Genomic DNA, 19,945 nt, shown 5'->3' with positions numbered 1-19,945 from the left:
CTCCAACGATATATCTCGAACGAATTCGGCGATTGAGATAGTTAAGGCGGCAATTGACGCGTCTTATTAAGTTCTAGAGCTGATTAGATTTTAGAATCGATCGTTGAGATCGTTTTTGAATAATTAAAAAAAAAAACCTCAAATAAATCTTTTTTATAATTCTTAATTATCTTCGAGTGTACTTGATTGGATAATCTGAAATTTTCAGGGAAGTTGACGACGAAAAACCTCTTTCGATTGCCGCGAGGACGATTTCAATCGGTTAAATAGTTTAAAAGTAATAAAAGGTTCAACTGGACACAAACACACACACACACACACACACACACACACACACACACACACACACACACACACACACCTACAGATATTCGGACATCATTCTAAAATAGACAGAATAGCTTTCTAGGATCTAAAAACTTTGACATCTGGTGAAAATTCGATTTTTGAAAATTGGGGTAACAACAATAGCTTCTAGAACTTTTACACTTTATCATTTTATAACGAATACCGTCTTATAATTCGCGACGGGGAAGCGAATGTGTCCGGTAAACCGTATGTGGTTCCCCTCCGAGTATCAGAACTTTAAAAAATTTTCAAAATATTACTCAATTTAATTTAGATAAATATATAAATGCCCAAAAAGTTATGAACAAACTATAATCGTGCCTGGACCAGCTCTTCAGGCTGGGTTAGTGCACGAGGACGCCAGCCTGTTTTAACAAAACGGACGAAAATAATTTATCAGGGGGAAAATCTGCGAGTAAAGATCCGAGCGAGTAGTTTGTAACGAAGCGGATCAACAATCGAATAAATTTATAAATGCGAAAATAAGTAGCAATAAATATTGAAACGAAGTTTAGGTCAACCCCTTATAGGGAGAGGTCAATCAACCGTCCGTTACCCATTCTTAATTAAATGGGCCCGTGTCCCTTTTACCCAGTAGGCTAATTATTCGGTAATTGATCCTGTATTACCCGATTCGTAAGGACCAGACGTCCGTTTGACCGTTAGATTTATATATGTTACTAAAACGCATGTAAAGGATCGGGAATCGTGTGCCAAATTATATACAGCAAATATATAATAAATACAGATGTCAAGTATTTGCATAATATGCCACATAAATAGGAGTTAGTTATAGAATATGCACTAATATTTAAATAACTCATCATAATGATATAATTATACTTAGCTGATAGATGTTACTCTTCTTACCCCTGAGTAGAATGCACTGGTGCATCAGATAAAAAGAGATAGACTTACAAGCTAAGACAATTGTGAGGCCAGTGACATAATTGTCTGTAATAATCACAAGCAGGTATTGTAAGATATGATCGCAGCAGGTATGCGCTTCTACAAGCAGTTATTGTAGGATATGGTCGCAGCAGGTATGCGCTTCTACAAGCAGTTATTGTTGGATATGGTCGCAGCAGGTATGCGCTTCTACAAGCAGGTATTGTAGGACATGATCGCAGGAGGTATGCGCTTCTACAAACAGGTACTGTAGGATAAGGATGTAGCGGGTATACATCCCTACGGGGTTACCGTCTACTACAAACAGGTACTGTAGGCTAGGATAGGATGTAACAGGTATACATCCCTACGGGATTACCGCCTACTACAGGCACGTACTGTAGGCTAAAGTGCAAGCAGGTTTATACTAGGATAATCATAGCAGATATATGATTACAATATCTAAGTAAGCTCTTAGATACTACCGGATACTCAGGCGTAAACGGGAAAAATTAAAAAGGAAAGTTAAAAGTAAACTACATTTATTATAAACTCATATTGCAAGTGAAAGTAGAGAAAAAGCTATAGATAGGGGCGTGCAGGCCTTTTTATAGATTCTCGTCTGTGCTTATGCGCCGACGAGATGCGCATCCCTTCCATTAAAACATCGATTGGGAGGGAATATTGAATAATAATAATAATTAATATGTAACTTTACAAATAATTGAGGTATGTTGCGTAATCACAACTACATTCAAATTTGAATGTAGTTGAACTTCCGGCAAATAGAAGCAGCACCTACTGGGGCCTAGTGTCTATCTATTCAAACTTGACTAGCGCAGTGCGACGCATGCGCATGGATTTTTACTGCCTCGTGGCAAGAAGACCGACGCCATTATCTATTCGTTTATATAATTTCAAGTGATACCACGTGTTTTGTATAATCTATTAAAATTGCGCTCATCTCGAGTAAATAATTAAAAGTAATCAATCAACTACGTTAAGGATTCATAACTCTATATAAAAATATGATTATTTTTATAATTGCGAGCACCAGAGCTCATAAAATAAATAAAAAACAACATCAAGAAATCCAGTGTTCTACAACCTGTTCCTGAGGAGGTTATTTTCGACGGAGAATCGTACAGGTGCTTAATTTCTACTTTATAAATAAATTCAAGTGTTCATCAAACCAAAGGACTCAGTTTTATTATTTATTTGATTAATATTATGCTCAATTTCTTAATAAAACTAAGAGTTATTTTTCGCTCAGTAGCCTCTGCTATCATGCTACCACGTGTTCAACAAATAAATTAAAATCAGTGTAATTCATTATAAGCTCATAAAATTCAATTCAATTAAGTGATCATTACTATTAAAACTCAATAACAAAATTATTTATGTATTCAGTGCTATTAAAAATAGTAATTACGTGTTCAATAATTCACTTCGCTCAGTAACCTCAGACATCATGTTACTTATTATCATGACATTTTTGCAATCAACTCAGTGTTCAATTAAACTCAACTTGATTATTTTTAATTAATTTATTTACTCGAGCTCAACTCAATAATTTGTATTCAATCATTCACGTATTCATGAGCTCACATATTTAACAGCATTTATAAATTAAATAAACTATTTAATTTGCAACCCAGTGATATTTTGTTCTGTGACAAATAAAAATATTGTTATATTTTTAAATATGCGTATTTTTCAAACATCCCAACCAATCCTGGCATGTCTTTATTCAATTAATATTACAACAAGGTAACATATGGTAATTTGTCTTAGGTGACGGTCTATTATCATGGTATGATAAGGAGGTGGATTAAACCTCGTTACAATATTTAGAGAATAAATAATAGTAATCAATAATTAAGAATGAGAAAATGAAATTAAGTAAGCAGTAGGAAAAGACCCAGGAAATTAAATATTAAATTTTCCCGACAGCTGTTGGTTTTCACTTATTTAATTTTATATAAAATACCAAGATTTTCAATGTAATGGTTTAATTATTAATATAAATTATCAATGATTTGGCTATACAGTTGTGAACAATTCACAAGATAATAATAAATAAACCCATGGTGGTGGAATCTATATAACTCAAAATTCCAAATATAACTTCAATATATGAATTAATATTCAATAAACAATAATATTCTGTTTATAACAAAGTAATCGATTAATTTATCAGAGTTAATAATAAAAATAATAGTAATAATATAACGCTGGGTTATCTCCCTACAAGTTAGAGAGAGAGAAAGATACGGAGATACTCTCCAATTACGCTCACTATTTCAAAGTAATAAATTTTTACTCAAACGCAAAAAAAAAATCAATTCTTTTATAAATAAAATTCTATCAAGTTCATAATCGAAAATAAATAATTTAACTGACCGCTGGGGTAAATAATAAATTTAAATTACATTCAAATAAAATAAATAATAATATTTCAAATATAATAATTTGAATGATAATAGTAATTTTAAATATAATAATTTAAATAATAACTATTCCAAATATAATAATGATTATTCTAGTCCAAGAATTGTTCATTTGAAAGATTACATCAGTACCTGAGTAATTTTCCTTCTCAGGTACAGTGAAATCAAAAATTATTAGCCGCGTCTCACTCCACCGGCTGATTTAGTATAGATATACATATGTATATATTGTGACGTTCTTATTTTGGACGAGGCTTAGATTAAGTGAACGTCACAAGCACCAACTGATTTTGGGGCATAACCGAGCATGGTAACTCAAGATTTGGAATTTAGCTACAGTAAATTGCGATTTTTATACAGTTTAGTGGTGATCGAGTTATAGTTTCAGAATAAAATATGAAGTCACGTTTGGCTACAGAAAATTTATATGGGGAATTTATTATGGGATATGGGTTGAGATTAGAGTTTGGTAAAAGATAAAGTTTGAGTTTTGGAATTTACAGTTTTTAGTGTATTGAGTATGTGGAAAAGTCGGAGCAACCGTGGAATGGGGCTCACGTAATTGCTACCCGGTTGTATCTGATGTCAGGATGCTTGCCTGACCCTATGAGACTTCTATGTGGAGTGCAGAGGTCTAGCTGAAATGCTAGCGCTCCAAAATAAGGACTATGGATTAGGAATATGAGATCAGGTTTTTGTTATTATGATTGGCAGGACTCAGCGATGATTTAGTGACCACTATCGCTGTGGAAGCCGCTATTTCTGGTCATTTTTGGAGTTTTGGGTTTTGTTGGTAGGCCTCAGTGGACAGCTTTGATCAGTGTGCTGTTGAGGGTAAGCATTGGTCACTTAGATTTAAGAATTTAGTTTGCGATCTCACCGAAGCCAAGTCCAGGAGAGCGCACACATTGGGATATCCATACTTAATATCGAGTTGGAGTTATGGAGTAAAGTATAGAGAGCCGGTATAGATGGCGATGATGTTTGGGGAGTACAGTAAGAGATTCGACTCTGGTCGCTCGAAGCCAGCAGACGTGTTCAGGAGTGATGCTTCAGAAAGCTACAGGTTGGAAATATTGCTAAAGAAGTATTATTTTAAACAGTGTGAGACGTCAATTGATATTTTATTCATCAGTAATCAGGTATGAGATAATTATTATAAATAATTAATCGATTTCGAGTTAGAATCTTGAGGTATTATGCTACGGTTTTAGTTAAAGAAAAGATGTCAGATCTGTGAAAAGTATGAGAAAGTAGTTACAGTTTAGAGTCATGTTCGCGATCTATTGTTAATATTACTTTTGTAAAATAATTATAAGGAATATGTTAGTCAGTAAGTTAATTATTGCCTGATTAACGTCAAAATGAGATCCAGGTACGTTAGTCGTACGATTTTGTTAAAGAAAATAAGCTAGAATAATGAATTTAAGATTATTGTTCTAGTTTACCGAGTGCTAGTTGAGTATCGGTTGGCTCCAGTTACTTAATTATTTTAATTAAGTATTTTTAATTAATTTAGTTATAAGGTTTTGACGCGCATCATTTAGATGCCAAGTTGCCGTCCGGATTTACCTCGGCGAGTGGGCAACCCCCGCCATTTTGTGCCTTAAAACATCATGGCGGCCACAAAAAGCTCGCAGATTAGAGATCACTGAGTGATGGATGAGGGCATGTGTTTATAATGGCGTGTTTGAAATCTTGGTGATTATATTCCTAAGTGGAGGTAGCCCTTATAGGTTGGGGAAGAACTTGCGCGCCCCACCACTAAACCTAAGCAAGCGGTTCACCAGAGCTGAAGTCTAGTACCATGGGGGATCCATTCCAAGCCCCACTTCGACCAGAGATGGGAGGAGTGTTTAGGTCCGAATGAGGTCGGACTCGTGGTGGTTGTTGGTGAGACACCCACATGCAATGCATGCCTAATGGGTAAGTTAATGTGAGCTTATGCTCACATTTCGCTTTTATAATATATGGTAGTGTTAAAGATAGGGACCACACGCAACGCGAGTATGCCCAAAAGGGCGAGGTATCGGCTTCCGGTCGGCGGAGGCGGACTTAGTTCCCGTTACATTAATTAATTCGTCCGGATTTATCTAATTGTTGCATTTTTCGGATTCAGTATTTTGTTATAGAAAGTAAGATTATTTGTATTATGTTCTAGTATTTTCTTTATTGTTAAATAAAAATTGCAAATCCGCTAATAATTTACACGAGTTTGGGATGATTTAACCCGGACCACTCCCTCTCTCCGTAAACCTACACACTGAGCGACACCACAACATACCGTAACTCTGTTTTTAGTGTTTCAGTCTCTGTCTTGTTTTGCTTATAAGTTTTGAACATTTTAGTTTTAGTTTTGAATTTTACTTCTGCGTGGTTTTGGTGATAATTCCACAGATCAAAAATTATCCAGTTCATTGATGCGTGGTTTAGGAAATAATTCCACAGATCGAAAATTATCAAACTTTTCGTAATTTACTGGTTTGGTGACTCCAGTGATAAAAATTACCTGGCGCCCTATTAGTATTGAGACTGGGGGCTAAAGGCAGAGAACGAAGTTATAGCGCAAAAATTAGCGTATAGTTTTTGCGTTATAATATATATATATTAGACTGTTTCAAATTAAGCGACTATTTTTTTTTTTTTTTTGAAGAACTTTGAAAAATCGAAAGGGTATGTTAAAATATGTTGACAGTTGAGATATGAGCTCTTAATATTGATATTTAGAGGTGGCTGTTTATAATTTTCGGTTTTTCATTTAGTAACATGGTAAAAAATACATAACTTCCGAAAAAATCAAGATACAGAAAATTTCTCCTTAAACATTTTGTAGCAAATTAACCGACCTACAAAAAAGGTTTTTTATGATTTTTGCATAAGTTCAACTATTCACAAGATAACCGACGTCAAAGTTTGATACAATTCGAAGAACTTGTTGTTGCTCGTTCTGAATTGTATACGATGTCGACTAATGAGAATTCAGGAATTCTTCATACAGTTTTTTGTAGGAAATTGAATGCTTTATAAAAAAAGTCTCTTATCATTTTTTGATAAATCCATCTGTTCGAAAGTTATTGGAGCATGAAGTCAAGTTAGAGTAAATTTTGAGGTCTTTTTACTTTTCCGGCGAAACTATCGGACTTATTATAAAATGTCATAGGATATTTTTTGTAGACAATTTTATTTTCTAGAATTTATCATCGATAAAGGTTTTTTGAAATTCTGCATAGTTTTCTAGTTATTTCCATTTTATTGCCAAGCACCGAAAAAAAAATAATTCTTATCGATTTTAAGAGCTTGGCAATAAAATGGAAATAACCAGAAAACAATGCAGAATTTCAAAAAACTTTATCAATGATAATTTCTAGATAATAAAATTGTCTACAAAAAATATCCTATAACATTTTATAATAAGTCCGATAGTTTCGCCGGAAAAGTAAAAAGATCTCAAAATTTACTCTAACTTGACTTCATGCTCCAATAACTTTCGAACAGATGGATTTATCAAAAAATGATAAGAAACTTTTTTTGTAGAGCATTCAATTTCCTACAAAAGACTGTATTAAGAATTCCTGAATTCTCATTAGTCGACATCGTATAAAATTCAGAAGGAGCAACAACAAGTTCTTCGAATTGTATCAAACTTTGACGTCGGTTATCTTGTGAATGGTTGAATTTATGCAAAAATCATAAAAAACCTTTTTTGTAGGTCGGTTAATTTGCTACAAAATGTTTAAGGAGAAATTTTCTGTATCTTGATTTTTTCGGAAGTTATGTATTTTTTACCATGTTACTAAATGAAAAACCGCAAATTATAAACAGCCACCTCTAAATATCAATATTATGAGCTCATATCTTAACTGTCAACATATTTTAACATACCCTTTCGATTTTTCAAAGTTCTTCAAAAAAAAAAAAAAATAGTCGCTTCATATGAAACAGTCTAATATATATACCCTATATGCAAAAGCTAACAAAGGAAACAGGGTATATAGATATTAGGGCGATTCAAAAAATAACTAATTTTTTTTTTCGGAATCAAGTTCAAAAGTTACATTTAGATAAAAATAGGAGCCTGTGAAAATTAGAGCTCTTAATATTAGCATTAAGAGGTTCCTCATCTCACTTTTCTATTTTCCATAAGAATAACATGGAAACAATTTTTTTTACGTCTTCTGATTTTTATATGTAGCTAACGATGCGTCATAGGAATAATTGGCAGGCATATTTTTGTAGGGAATTAAAATGCTCTACAAAAAAAGATTCGTATCATTTTTTGAGGAATCTATTTATTCAAAAATTATTCGAGGTTGCAGTCGAATTCATATAAAATTTTGAGATTTTCTTACTTTTCCGGCAAAACTATCAGACCTAATACAAAATAAGTCCCGAGCAGATAAAGTCAAAGGAAAAAAATAAAAACGCCGATAAAAATTACAAATGAATCTTTCAAAAGATTCAAGAGATCGAAAGAAATATAAAATAAAGCGAAATACAAAAAATAATAGGTGAAATTGAAATTGACTCTAATATTTCAATCGCTCATTCTTTCATTTTCTATCCGTTCGCTCGGTTCACCGTCACTTGCACGGCTTAGTTTTCGGTATTTAGTGTTTACTCAAAGTCTTAAACGAATTCTTTTTCTTTATAATCATTTTTACATCCGATAAAATTATTTTTTCGAAATTTCCTTTGACTTTATCACTATGGACTTAGAGTAATTTTACAAACACAATACTTTCGCTGTCAACAATAGAGGGCGATGGAATTTATTCCTGTCCATAAGTACAGCGGGCAGATATGGTAATAAAACCGCGCATATAAGCCCTTACAGGCAACTTTGTCTCCCCGAGAGAAGTTGGCAGTGGAAGACCATTCCCGGACAACACCTACGAAGCTCTCTTGCCAGGCGTCCGACTGGACCAGGTAGGCGCAGTTTTCATTTCTCATGGAGGGTTGAGGGTCCACACCCTAAGGCCTTCTGCCAAGGGGTGGTAGGTATTCTGAGCCGAGTAGGGGAGGGTTTGTTGGAGAACATCCACTTATCCTCATGGGGGGGAGGAGGCGTGAGGGGCCGGAGGGGAAGTCGACCAGACACCCCCGAGGCAACCGGGAAAGTGTAGATCCGCGATGTTAGTCCGCGAAATTTGATATTGGGGTGTATGTATTGTTACGATGTTGGCATCGTACGCCTCCGTTTGTCATCGGGACAGAACTGTCACATGACTAGTGCGACAGTCCTGTCTATAAAAGAGCGCGTCAACGTGCTACCGGTGCTTTTTGCTGTTGGCTTTCACTCTTAGCTTTTGAGTTTTGCTTATACGCGATAGTATTCGACCTGTTCGCTGATCGTCGTTACTATTTATCAATTTATTCTTAATTCATATTTGTTGGTAATTTGTCAAGTGTCCGCGATAATTAGTTCAATAAATTATCCTGTATTTATTACATCATATCTGTTTGTAATAAATAATAGCTCATATTTGTTGCTATACCGAAGGCAATTATTTGAATAGATTGGTAGAAAGCCCTGTACGTGTTAAGTACAGTAACTGTATTGTGAACCAGTGTGTGTGTGCGACGTGGCATATAAGTTTATTATTAGTTCAATAAATAATTAAACTAATACCTTAAACCAGTGTTGAGTAAATTCACCTGTGCTTTCCTAAAGTCCACATTAGACAATTAACGGTCTTCTCAGTCCATACATTGGGGATCGGTATCAAAGGTCCAAGGAGGAGATTTCCAAGGGTCAACCAACGCCAGTCCAAGGACATCTAGGACATATTCCATCTCCGAACACAATCTTAGGCTAAGTACTAGTATTAGTTTAGAATTGTAAGGCCAGTTCGGGTAAGTTAATTTATTGCTAAGGCATCATTAACTTAAAATCAGTAAGTCAGAGTTTCATTAAGAGCTAGCGGGGCAAACTTTGACCCACGAACTGCACCCTTCCACCACTAAGTGCAGGATAACGTACCCCAGCGTTACAGTATGTATATGTGTATGTATGTGTGTGTGTGTGTGCGACTGGAGAAGTCGCTAATTAACCGCGTAAACCGTGATTATTCAATTAACCGTGGTTAGTATTTAAAAGAATTGTAAAACCAAGATTATGAATAATCAACCCACGTTTCAATTTTTTATGTTATCTTTGTAAAGGTAGTAGAACAGAGCATCGAACCTCATGTAAAAAAAGTCTTTGTTTTTGTTTTCCTGTTTCAATAAAGTTTTTGTTTATTGTTTTATTAAAAACTGTCTCTATTTCAAAGGCCTACCAAAATGTAGAGTGAGCGAGTGCTCTGTGGGATTCTGGTGTAGGTGTGGTGAATTCAATAATTAAAATTTACACACTTTTAGTATAAATAACTTAACTATTTATTTACATTTATACACTTAAATTGTAAGAATACTGTATAGCGAATGCGACTTAATACTAGATAGCGAATGCGACTTAATACACGAGTATAAAAGAACCACGTGGTACTTTGTGGTTAAACACACGGAAATTACTTTGAGTAATTTATTATTAGCGGATGACAATTTATTTATATCCAATAAATAGCAGCCTTGATATACTGACTAAGTATTGAATATAATTCAGCACAAGAATTACTTTAAAGGCACAAGAAAACTTTTTTAATAGCGAAGCGATTTTAGAACACGAGGTGAACTGTTCAAAAGCACGTTGAGAATAATGAGGAAACGTTGTAAAGTGAAAGCTCACAACGGTTTCTTTATGACGTCAGAGCGGTAGACCAATCAGAAAATTAATAGCCGACGCTGACGAAATTTCAGCCAATAGCGAAAATCCACGTAGTTTGTAGAAATCTTGAGCCAATGAGTGCGTTTCATGTCGCAACTCTTTTATTCAAAGTTGGAACTAATTATTCAAATGATGGAATTTCCCCATTGGCCAAGATTTCGCGCGTAAGTTCAAATAGCGAAGGTGCTGCCGACCTATTGGTGAGGCTCGGCGTTCTCAGGTGGTAGCGAATTGGGTCTTGACTGAACATTCTCCCCAGCGCTGGCGACGGTGTCGACAGGATTGTCGTCTGGAGAGTGAACTGGCAGCACGCACAGTTCAGCGATTGGTCTAACAAGTTCAGTGGTAGCGGTCTTCAGGGTGACGACTCGAGTCAACCCATCTCGTCCTGGATGTAATGCGAGTACTCTAGCGAGTGGCCATTTTGATGGTGGGAACCTTTCATCAGTCAGCAGGACTAATGAGCCCACTTTGATGATATTAGATGGATGATGCCACTTTGATATTGATTGATGTCGTTGTAAATACTCGGACGACCATCTAGTCCAGAATGTCTGGAACATTTGTTGTAATTGTTGCCAGCGTGACAACGTAGCGGTATTGTTTTCCAGTAGCGAAGGTCCTGGCACAGCGATTAGAGGTTCACCGATGAGAAAGTGTCCAGGAGTCAAAGCGGTTAAGTCTGCAGGATCTTCGGATAGCGGAGCGATCGGTCTTGAATTGAGCACAGCTTCAATCTGTGTTAGCACTGTAGCGAGTTGGTCGTAAGTCAATAGCGATTCACCAATAGTTCGAATAAGATGGAACTTGATTGACCTGACGGCTGCTTCCCACTTGCCACCAAAGTGGGGAGCACTTGGCGGGTTGAACTTCCAGTCTGTGCCATCTGTAGCGAGTAAATACTGAAGTTCCCGTAGCTGTCTCGATCCTGCTGCGAATTCTCTCTTTAGCGTAGCGTCTGCTCCTACAAAATTTGTACCACAGTCCGAGTATAGGGTACTGCAGGCGCCCCTCCTACTAGTAAATCTTCTGAATGCTGCGACGAAAGCGTCAGTAGAATAGTCGGTGACAATTTCGATGTGTATAGCGGACGTAGCGAGACATACAAAAACAGCGATCCAACCCTTATAGGTTTTCGCACCTCGACCTTGAAATGTCTTCAGTGTTACTGGCCCAGCGTAGTCTATTCCAGTGTGCAAGAATGCTTTAGATGGTCTTACACGAGTGGATGGCAATTGTCCCATTAGTTGTTGTGCACGAACACCTCTATGTCTCGTGCACACGACGCAGCGAAGAATATGAGACCTGACTGGAACACGGCCACCTTCTATCCAGACAGATCTCCTTAGATCAGCGAGTGTCAATTGAGTTCCCCCATGGAATGTCTTTTGATGCGAATGCTCTATCAGTAGCGTACTTAGACGTGATGATCGTGGTAAAATAGCTGGATTTTTTTGATCATCATCCAGGAGCGAATTCTTCAAGCGACCGCCGACTCTGAGTACTCCATTGTAGTCGACGTAGGGAATCAATTTAGCGAGACGATGATTTCGATGTAGAGAATCACCATCTTTCAGTAGTTTCAGCTCTTGCGAATAGTACTGACTTTGCGTATACTTGATCAGCAAAATCTTAGCGAGTTCCAGGTCAACTGTAGAGAGTGGTGTGGCCAGTGTGGACTGTGGCACTTTTTTAAATTTAGCGATGGCACGTAGGCAGATTCCAAGCGTGCGAAGTAGTGGTGACAACTTAGAGAATTTATCCAATAGCGTATGTAGCGGGTGTGAATCTGCCTTGTAGATGGTAAAAACCAGACCTGGACGTTCTTCAAGATGTGATACCGTCTGAGTAGGGATGTCAAAAGATGGCCAGTTTTCTTTTGATTGACTGAGCCACTTAGGTCCCGTCCACCATAGCGAATGCTGTTCTAGTTTGGCTGCTGTTAAACCTCTTGAAGCGCAGTCAGCTGGGTTAAGTTTCCCAGGAACAAAATCCCAGTTGACACTTGGTAGCGATTCTTGAATCTTGGTAACTCTGTTGCGAATGTAGACTTTCCATCTGGCGGGGTTGTTTCGTATCCACGTTAAGGATACAGCGGAGTCTGTCCACATGAAAATTGGACGTTTTCAAGCTTCAAGACCTTCTTTACGTAGAGTACCAGTTGAGCGAGTAATACAGCGGCATTGAGCTCCATTCTTGGTATAGATATTGGTTTCAGTGGTGCAACTTGTGTTTTGGCACACACTAGCGAAATATTGGAGCTTCCAGAAGCGTCAGTAACCTTTAAGTAGACGACAGCAGCCATAGCGAGTTTCGAAGCGTCAGAGAATCCATGTAATTCTATTGATACACCAGTTCTTACATGATTCCAGCGAGGTATCTGAATCTTCGAGATCTGATGTAGTTCATCTCGAAACAAATTCCATTCTTGAAGAAGCAACGGTGATAGCGTAGCATCCCAATCGAAGTTCTGCAGCCACAGCTTCTGCATGAACATCTTGGCTCTTACGATGATGGGTGCCAAAAACCCAAGCGGGTCGAACAAGCGAGCAATTTCAGATAAAATTGTGCGTTTAGTAGTTGGAGATGCTTCTGGTAGCGAATAACCAAACTGGAATTGATCTTGAGTAGAATTCCAGGTTAGCCCGAGCACTTTTACTGTAGTATCCCCAAGTTCTCGTGGTGTATCTTCTTGGGTTTCAACTGGAGCGACTTGAGACAGTAATTCTGTTGAATTACTTGCCCATTTTGCAAGCGGGAAGCATCCTGCGGCACACATATTTTTTGTGTCGAGAGCAACTTGAATTGCCTCAGCGAGTTCATCTGCGCCTCCATAGATGTCATCAACGTAGCGGGTGTTCGTCAGCGGTTCAACAGCTTTAGGAAATTTATTTCCTTCATCTTCAGCGAGTTGTAAAAGTGCTCTTCCAGCGAGATATGGAGCTGATGTTGTTCCATATGTAACCGTAGCGAGTGCAAATACTGTTGGTAGGTCCTCTTCGTCAAACCAGAGTATGCACTGTAGATGATGATCTTCCTTGTCAACTGCAATCTGACGAAACATCTTAGTTACGTCAGTAGCGAATAGATAGCGGTGACAGCGAATTCGAATCAGTACATCACTGATGTCAACTTGAATCTTGGGGCCCACATGGAGTATCTCGTTGATGGATACGCCTGATGTCGTTTTCCATGACCCATTGAATACTACCCTGAGCTTGGTGGTGGTGCTCTGTTCTTTAAGAACCCCATGATGAGGTAACATGTAGCTATTTGGTGGTAAATCCTTAAATTTTACGCGTCTCATGTGTCCCAAGTCTTCATATTCTTTCAGGAAGTCGTAGTATAGCTTCTTGTAGATTGGATCTTTGTCCAGACGTTTGCGAAGACGAAGTAAAGCGTATTGCGCAGCTCGTAGCGAGTCACCCAGTTGACTTGGAGAAGATTTAAGCAGCAAGCGAACGACATATCGACCATCAGTCTGTCTGTAGTGTGTATTGACAAAGTGTTGTTCACACTTTTCTTCATCTTCATTGTAGTGTATAGCGAATTCTGTCTGTGGTTCTTCTTGGTACCAAAACTTGCTCAGCAAGTCTTGTAATTGATCATCAACAGTGACATGATGACCGTAAGCTGTCAGTTTAGAAGTAGCGGTGTCTACAGATCCATAGATAATCCAGCCAAGCGTCGTTGACTGAGCGATTGGGTCATTGTCATTACCCTTCCTTATCTTAGCGTTGATTATGTGTGCAGCTGGTGCTGCACCCAGAATGATGTCAATAGGTCGAGATGTTAAGAAGTCTGGATCAGCGAGTTGTAGACCGTTTATGTGCGGCCATTTCTTGTTGGTTAGCGTGAATGACGGCAAGTTCACCGTCAATAGAGCAAGCACATGAGCTTGGATAGTAATAGAAGCGGAACTATGTAGCGAATGCAGCGACACCTGGCATGATCCAAGTGAATTTCCAGCTGACACATTACCAATCCCTCGTAATGGTATAGCTGCCTTGTTTAGCGGTATATCCAACTTCTTGATTAGCGAATGCGTCACAAAGGATAACTCCGATCCTTGATCAATAAGTACACGGGCAGTACATGTACTTCCTGATAGCGAATTCAACTTAACGAGCGCGGTAGCGAGTAATACATTGAGCGAATGAGCTGAAAGCAGACTAGGTTAGCGAATGCAAAACAAAAGTTACCAAAATTGGAACTATTTGTTACCTTGAGTCGGTACAACAGGTTCCTGTACCGATTTAGCGGCAGCACCATCATCGATGTGTGTAGATGTGTGATGTGGCTTTTCACAGTATTGGCATCTCTGCTCAGTCTTGCAGTCAGCGAAGCGGTGTCTTCCCAAGCAGTTGTAGCACAGCCGGTAGTGATAAACCATCATCTTCCGGTTTTGTGGCGTTGCCTGTTGGTAAGTTGGGCAAAACAACACAAAGTGTTTTTTCTTGCAAATGGGGCACATCCCTGGTTCACTCGTATTCTCTTTCGGAGTGAAAGCGTTGTAGCTGGCGCCTCCTCTCGAAGTAGATGCATTGGAGGATGAAGCGGATTTACTGGTGGCGCCTCCTGTCTTGCCAGTAGCGACAGACCTAGAGTAAGTTCTTGGTGCTGGTGGTCTTTCCGTGGCTGGTTTTAATTGAGCTGAGGTGGATACAGTGGCTCCAATTTCCGAATTTTCCCACGCACGAACCTTTGCTTTCAGCATATCGTGGAGTTGCTTGTACGTGGGAAATTCATTGGACAACCCAAGCGATGACATCCAGTCCACTCTCAAGTCTGATGGCAGACAACGAACTGTTAGCCGAATTAGGAATGGGTCCAACTCACCGATTGGGATTCCCAAGGCCGTAATAGCGTCCAGCGATTTTTTGTTAGCGAGTAACAGCGCGTCCAGATCAGCAGCGGAGTGAGTAGTGAGCGGTTGACGGTCCAACAAATCATCGATATGCATATCGAGCAATCGACGTGGATTTGTGTAGCGAGTATTCAATAAGTCCCAAGCGGGCTGGAACGCGTCATCAGTTATGGGTAGGTTAGCGAGTAACGAAGCGGCTTCACCTTTGACCTGAGTTTTCAAGTAATGCATCTTTTGTGAGCCGGTAAGCGAATCTTCGTGTATGACGAGAGAGGTGAACAAGTCCTTGAACGAGTCCCACTCGTCATATGAGCTCTGGAACGTTGGTAATTTTATTTGCGGCAAGTTGGATTTATGAGCACCTCCAAAATAAGCAGTTTGATCTGGATTAACCGCATGGGCATCATGAGCGGGTTCTGGAGCCGGTCGTGCGGCACTAAGTCGAACTCGAAGCAACGTATAAGTCTCACTAGCGGTTCGGAAAGCATTGCCAGTATGATACTCATTCTGGATGATCTCAGGTACGTCCTCATATAGCCTCTCATGAGTTGTGGTGAAGCGGGTCCACAAATCATTGAGGATAGCGAGTTCGGCATCAATAGCGGGTGCACCTTGGGTAGCGAGAATGGCGTCGGTCAAGCGAGTAGACATGTTGCGCATCGTATCGATGCGTTGCATTTGGAGAGCGACTTGGGCTTCAGCGGCCATCTTGATTTAACGTAGCACACAAAATGGACGCGGTAAGTGAAAACCGACGCTAAGTTTTCGATCTTGAAAATCTAATTGTCTTTATTACACCGGTGTGTAATTATGATCACCACGGGCAGCACTCTAGCAGTGCTCAGTAATGCCCACGGCACTTAGCGATTTCACTTCACAAGAAACTGATCACTCACTATTTTCTCACAATTTTTTTGATGTTTTAATTTTAATAATTTTTGATTGTAAAAATCCACACCAGATCCGGCTCGAAGGACCAAAATGTTTGTTGAGAGGATAACTAATTGGATCTGGTGCAGGTGATGGTAATTTTTAGCAATCAAAAATTATACACTTTCTTTCGGAAAAATAAATTATCTATTTATTTACACTAATTACAGTTATTTATTATGAGAATTAATTAATATAAGCGAATTCAACACTAAAATAAGCACAAGAGCGAATGCAACTGTATAACGAACACGCGTATAAACTCGACACGTGGTCGGTAGCGGTTAATTGCGCGATAAGTAATTTATACTTAATAAAACGCGAGCAACAATTTAATCTAGACTCAATAATTAGTAGCCTTGATATACTAGCTAATTATTGAGAGTAGTTGAGCGGAGATTTACTTAAAAAGCACAAGAAAACTTTTTTAATAGCGAAGCGATTTTAGTACACGAGGTGAACTGTTCAAAAGCACGTTGAGAATAATGAGGAAACGTTGTAAAGTGAAAGCTCACAACGGTTTCTTTATGACGTCAGAGCGGTAGACCAATCAGAAAATTAATAGCCGACGCTGACGAAATTTCAGCCAATAGCGAAAATCCACGTAGCTTGTAGAAATCTTGAGCCAATGAGTGCGTTTCATGTCGCAACTCTTTTATTCAAAGTTGGAACTAATTATTCAAATGATGGAATTTCCCCATTGGCCAAGATTTCGCGCGTAAGTTCAAATAGCGAAGGTGCTGCCGACCTATTGGTGAGGCTCGGCGTTCTCAGGTGGTAGCGAATTGGGTCTTGACTGAACAAAGGCCCTTTTTCAATCCTGGACTCCAGCGAGCTAAACTAAGCAAAAACGGGTAACTGTTTATGTGCTAACAAATTATTAGTTCGTCTAAGTTCCGATTATTTGGTATTTAAACTGATTTTGATTCATAATTGATTTGGTTCATATTTAACGTTAATTAATAACTTTAATTTAAACCCAATTTTACTCGTTACAATTCAATCCAAAATCCAAGCAACAAACTCACTACACCTGGTGAATTTAACAAACTTTCAACTTATTAACAATGAAAATACCACGTATCAAGAACGTATAAAGAAAAATGTTTTATTAATGATAGCGTCTACTCTTTATCCGTATCCGTATCCGTATTTTTCTGATTACTTTTTGGGACGGCTACCTGTTGGCCACCCACGGGGTGCAACAATCGCCCTTTATTATTATTATTATTTAGCCCCGGACTGACTTTAAATTAAACGAATAAATTATTAAAACGTCTTTCTGACATCTGGATGATACATATACAATTAAATACATATACCGTATATTTATTTATGCAAAAATTAAATTTTTAAACAATATAATAAAGTATATAATAATCATTTAAAATCATGAAATCAGTGTCGATAGTGTAGAGGAAAATATTGATTTTTCCCCAACTCTGCCGTCAAAAACTTACCACATCTATACCTGACAGTAACTTTTTAAACAACATAAAAATATAAATAATCATTGGGACATAATCTAAGTACATATTATGTCACCCAAATACCGCAAAATCGTAAATATCAACTTAATACTAATAAATATTAATGATTAATAATTTTAAATTATAAATTAAAATATATTTATACACGTGCTCATACATACATGCTGCGCGCATTTGCTAGTCACGAGCAACCACTGTCTCCGTGCCGGCGTGGTAGTGAAATGACCGAGCAACCATTTGAATTTAAACTTAAATAATAAATATTTTTTCTTACAACTAATTACTCATAAAATATTTCAAATCGTTACGTGACACCCCCCCCCCCCCACCAGGCCGTGTTTTAGCCCCTAAAATACGGATGAGACTCTGCATTTCTCCGACTTGGTTCCAATCACCCAATATCAGAAAAATTAGGGATGATTCATGGTTTACTTGATAAAATGTTTAGACTAAGCAGCAATGAGTTTTATGAAGATAATTATCATAAAATTGAGGCATTTTACGTAATAATAATTATCCAAAGTCTTTTATTCATGCATCTATCAATAAGTTCAAAGAGAATACGGCAAACCGGGTGTTCGGTGGGGGCCGTCGTATTGATTTCATAAAATATTGACGCTTTCCTTTTATTTCGGGTTTGTCACATAAAATCAATAGATGTTTCATGGGAACAAATGTCAAGTTAGCTTATTATAATGTCTTTAAGATTAAGTCGTTATACTCTAAGCTAAAAGATCCAGTACTCCAGGATCAGAGAGCAGGTGTCGTATATAAAATTCCTTGCTTTTGTGGGCTATGCTACATTGGACAAACCAAACAATATTAAAAAAATAGAATTTACCAACATAAAAACAGTTGCCGGGATGTAAAGATTTTGGTAGCAACGGAAACGGCGTTGGCTTCGCATTATTTTGACTCGGGTCATAGGTTTAAGTTTGATGAAGTCAAGATCTTGGATTTAGAAAACAGTTGGCGTAAAAGGCCTGTGAAAGAAATGGTTAGGATTAAACTCAATGACATAGTTAACAAGCGTACGGATACCCAAAATCTTAGTGCAATGTACAATGAATTCTTATCTACATACAAAGATTATATTTATTGACATAACTTAGTTCCAGCTTATCTTAGTCAGTTCACCGTTCGTTTTTGTTATTTATTATATTTTGTAATTTTGACGTTTAAGTTTTATTTTAGTTGTATTCCCGCGAGGGTAATGACGAGAACTAGTAGCGCTTCGTTCACCAGTCGGATTGTTAGTTTTTACTTGCGTTTTAGTAGAGTCGGTTTCTATTCTTTATTTACATGTACAAGTTTTCTCTGTTAGCTGTTTTTATTTAATTAATAAAATGAACCAGTTTTGATGATTATGTTGAGTAAGCTGAAGGATGGATTATAATAAGTTTTATGTTGTTACGCTTATGAATCGAGGTAGATTTATATTGCTTAGTTGTATGAACTTGTTATATTGACTTTTTGGTTGGTTGTATAATTGTGTATATTGTTATGGATATTTTAGACGCCTGAAAACGGCCAAAGAAAATGGCTGATGCGTTGTGGAATCAATAATCTGCGTTCATCAATTTTGTCCAATTTCCTGTCAATATTCATATTTATTATTATTGTTAGCTCATCAGTGGATATTCTGATGTCTATTATTTCGTAATTATTATCTATCCTTGTTTTTATAACCCCAGTGAAACATATACATTAGGGTGCTTTTTTCGAACATTCTTTATAACTTCCTGCTTAGAAAATTGTTAATTTTTTAAAATTTGGGAAATTAATGTTTTTACCCCAATTTTCGAAAATCGAATTTTCATCAAATTTCGATGTTTTGGAGTTCTAGGAAGCTATTCTGACGATTTTCAGAAAGATGTCCGAGTGACTGCATGTATGTGGGTGTGTGTGTGTGTGTGTGTGTGTGTGTGTGTGTGTGTGTGTGTGTGTGTGTGTGTGTGTGTGTGTGTGTGTGTGTGTGTGTGTGTGTGTGTGTGTGTGTGTGTGTGTGTGTGTGTGTGTGTGTGTGTGTGTGTGTGTGTGTGTGTGTGTGTGTGTGTGTGAAAAAGTGGGTGCTGCTAACGGTTGGAGTACTAGTCTCAAAAACCCACGAAGAGGATTCTAGGTGCTTGGTTTGGAACCCAATAGAGGGCGCTTCACCTCTTTTGAGAATTTATCACAGTGGCCAGAGTATTTCGGCTGCGTTTCT

The 19,945-nt window shown here is 37.8% G+C and overlaps 1 protein-coding gene across 1 annotated transcript; it reads right to left on the bottom strand.

The window, feature by feature from the left end:
• Positions 1–10,646: 10,646 nt before the first annotated feature.
• LOC130665928 (uncharacterized) lies at positions 10,647–16,027 on the bottom strand. The gene is made up of 3 exons (XM_057466556.1): positions 14,677–16,027; positions 12,546–14,556; positions 10,647–12,486 (listed from the first exon to the last, which is right to left on the bottom strand). The coding sequence occupies exons 1-3, from the start codon at positions 16,025–16,027 to the stop codon at positions 10,647–10,649; spliced, it is 5,202 nt and encodes a 1,733-aa protein (XP_057322539.1).
• Between the last annotated feature and the right edge of the window lie 3,918 nt (positions 16,028–19,945).

The sequence above is a fragment of the Microplitis mediator genome, chromosome 3 (assembly GCF_029852145.1).
Source record: "Microplitis mediator isolate UGA2020A chromosome 3, iyMicMedi2.1, whole genome shotgun sequence".
NCBI lineage: Eukaryota > Metazoa > Arthropoda > Insecta > Hymenoptera > Braconidae > Microplitis > Microplitis mediator.
The sequence above is the reverse complement of the archived record's forward strand: the minus strand, read 5'-3'. Positions and strand labels throughout refer to the sequence as shown.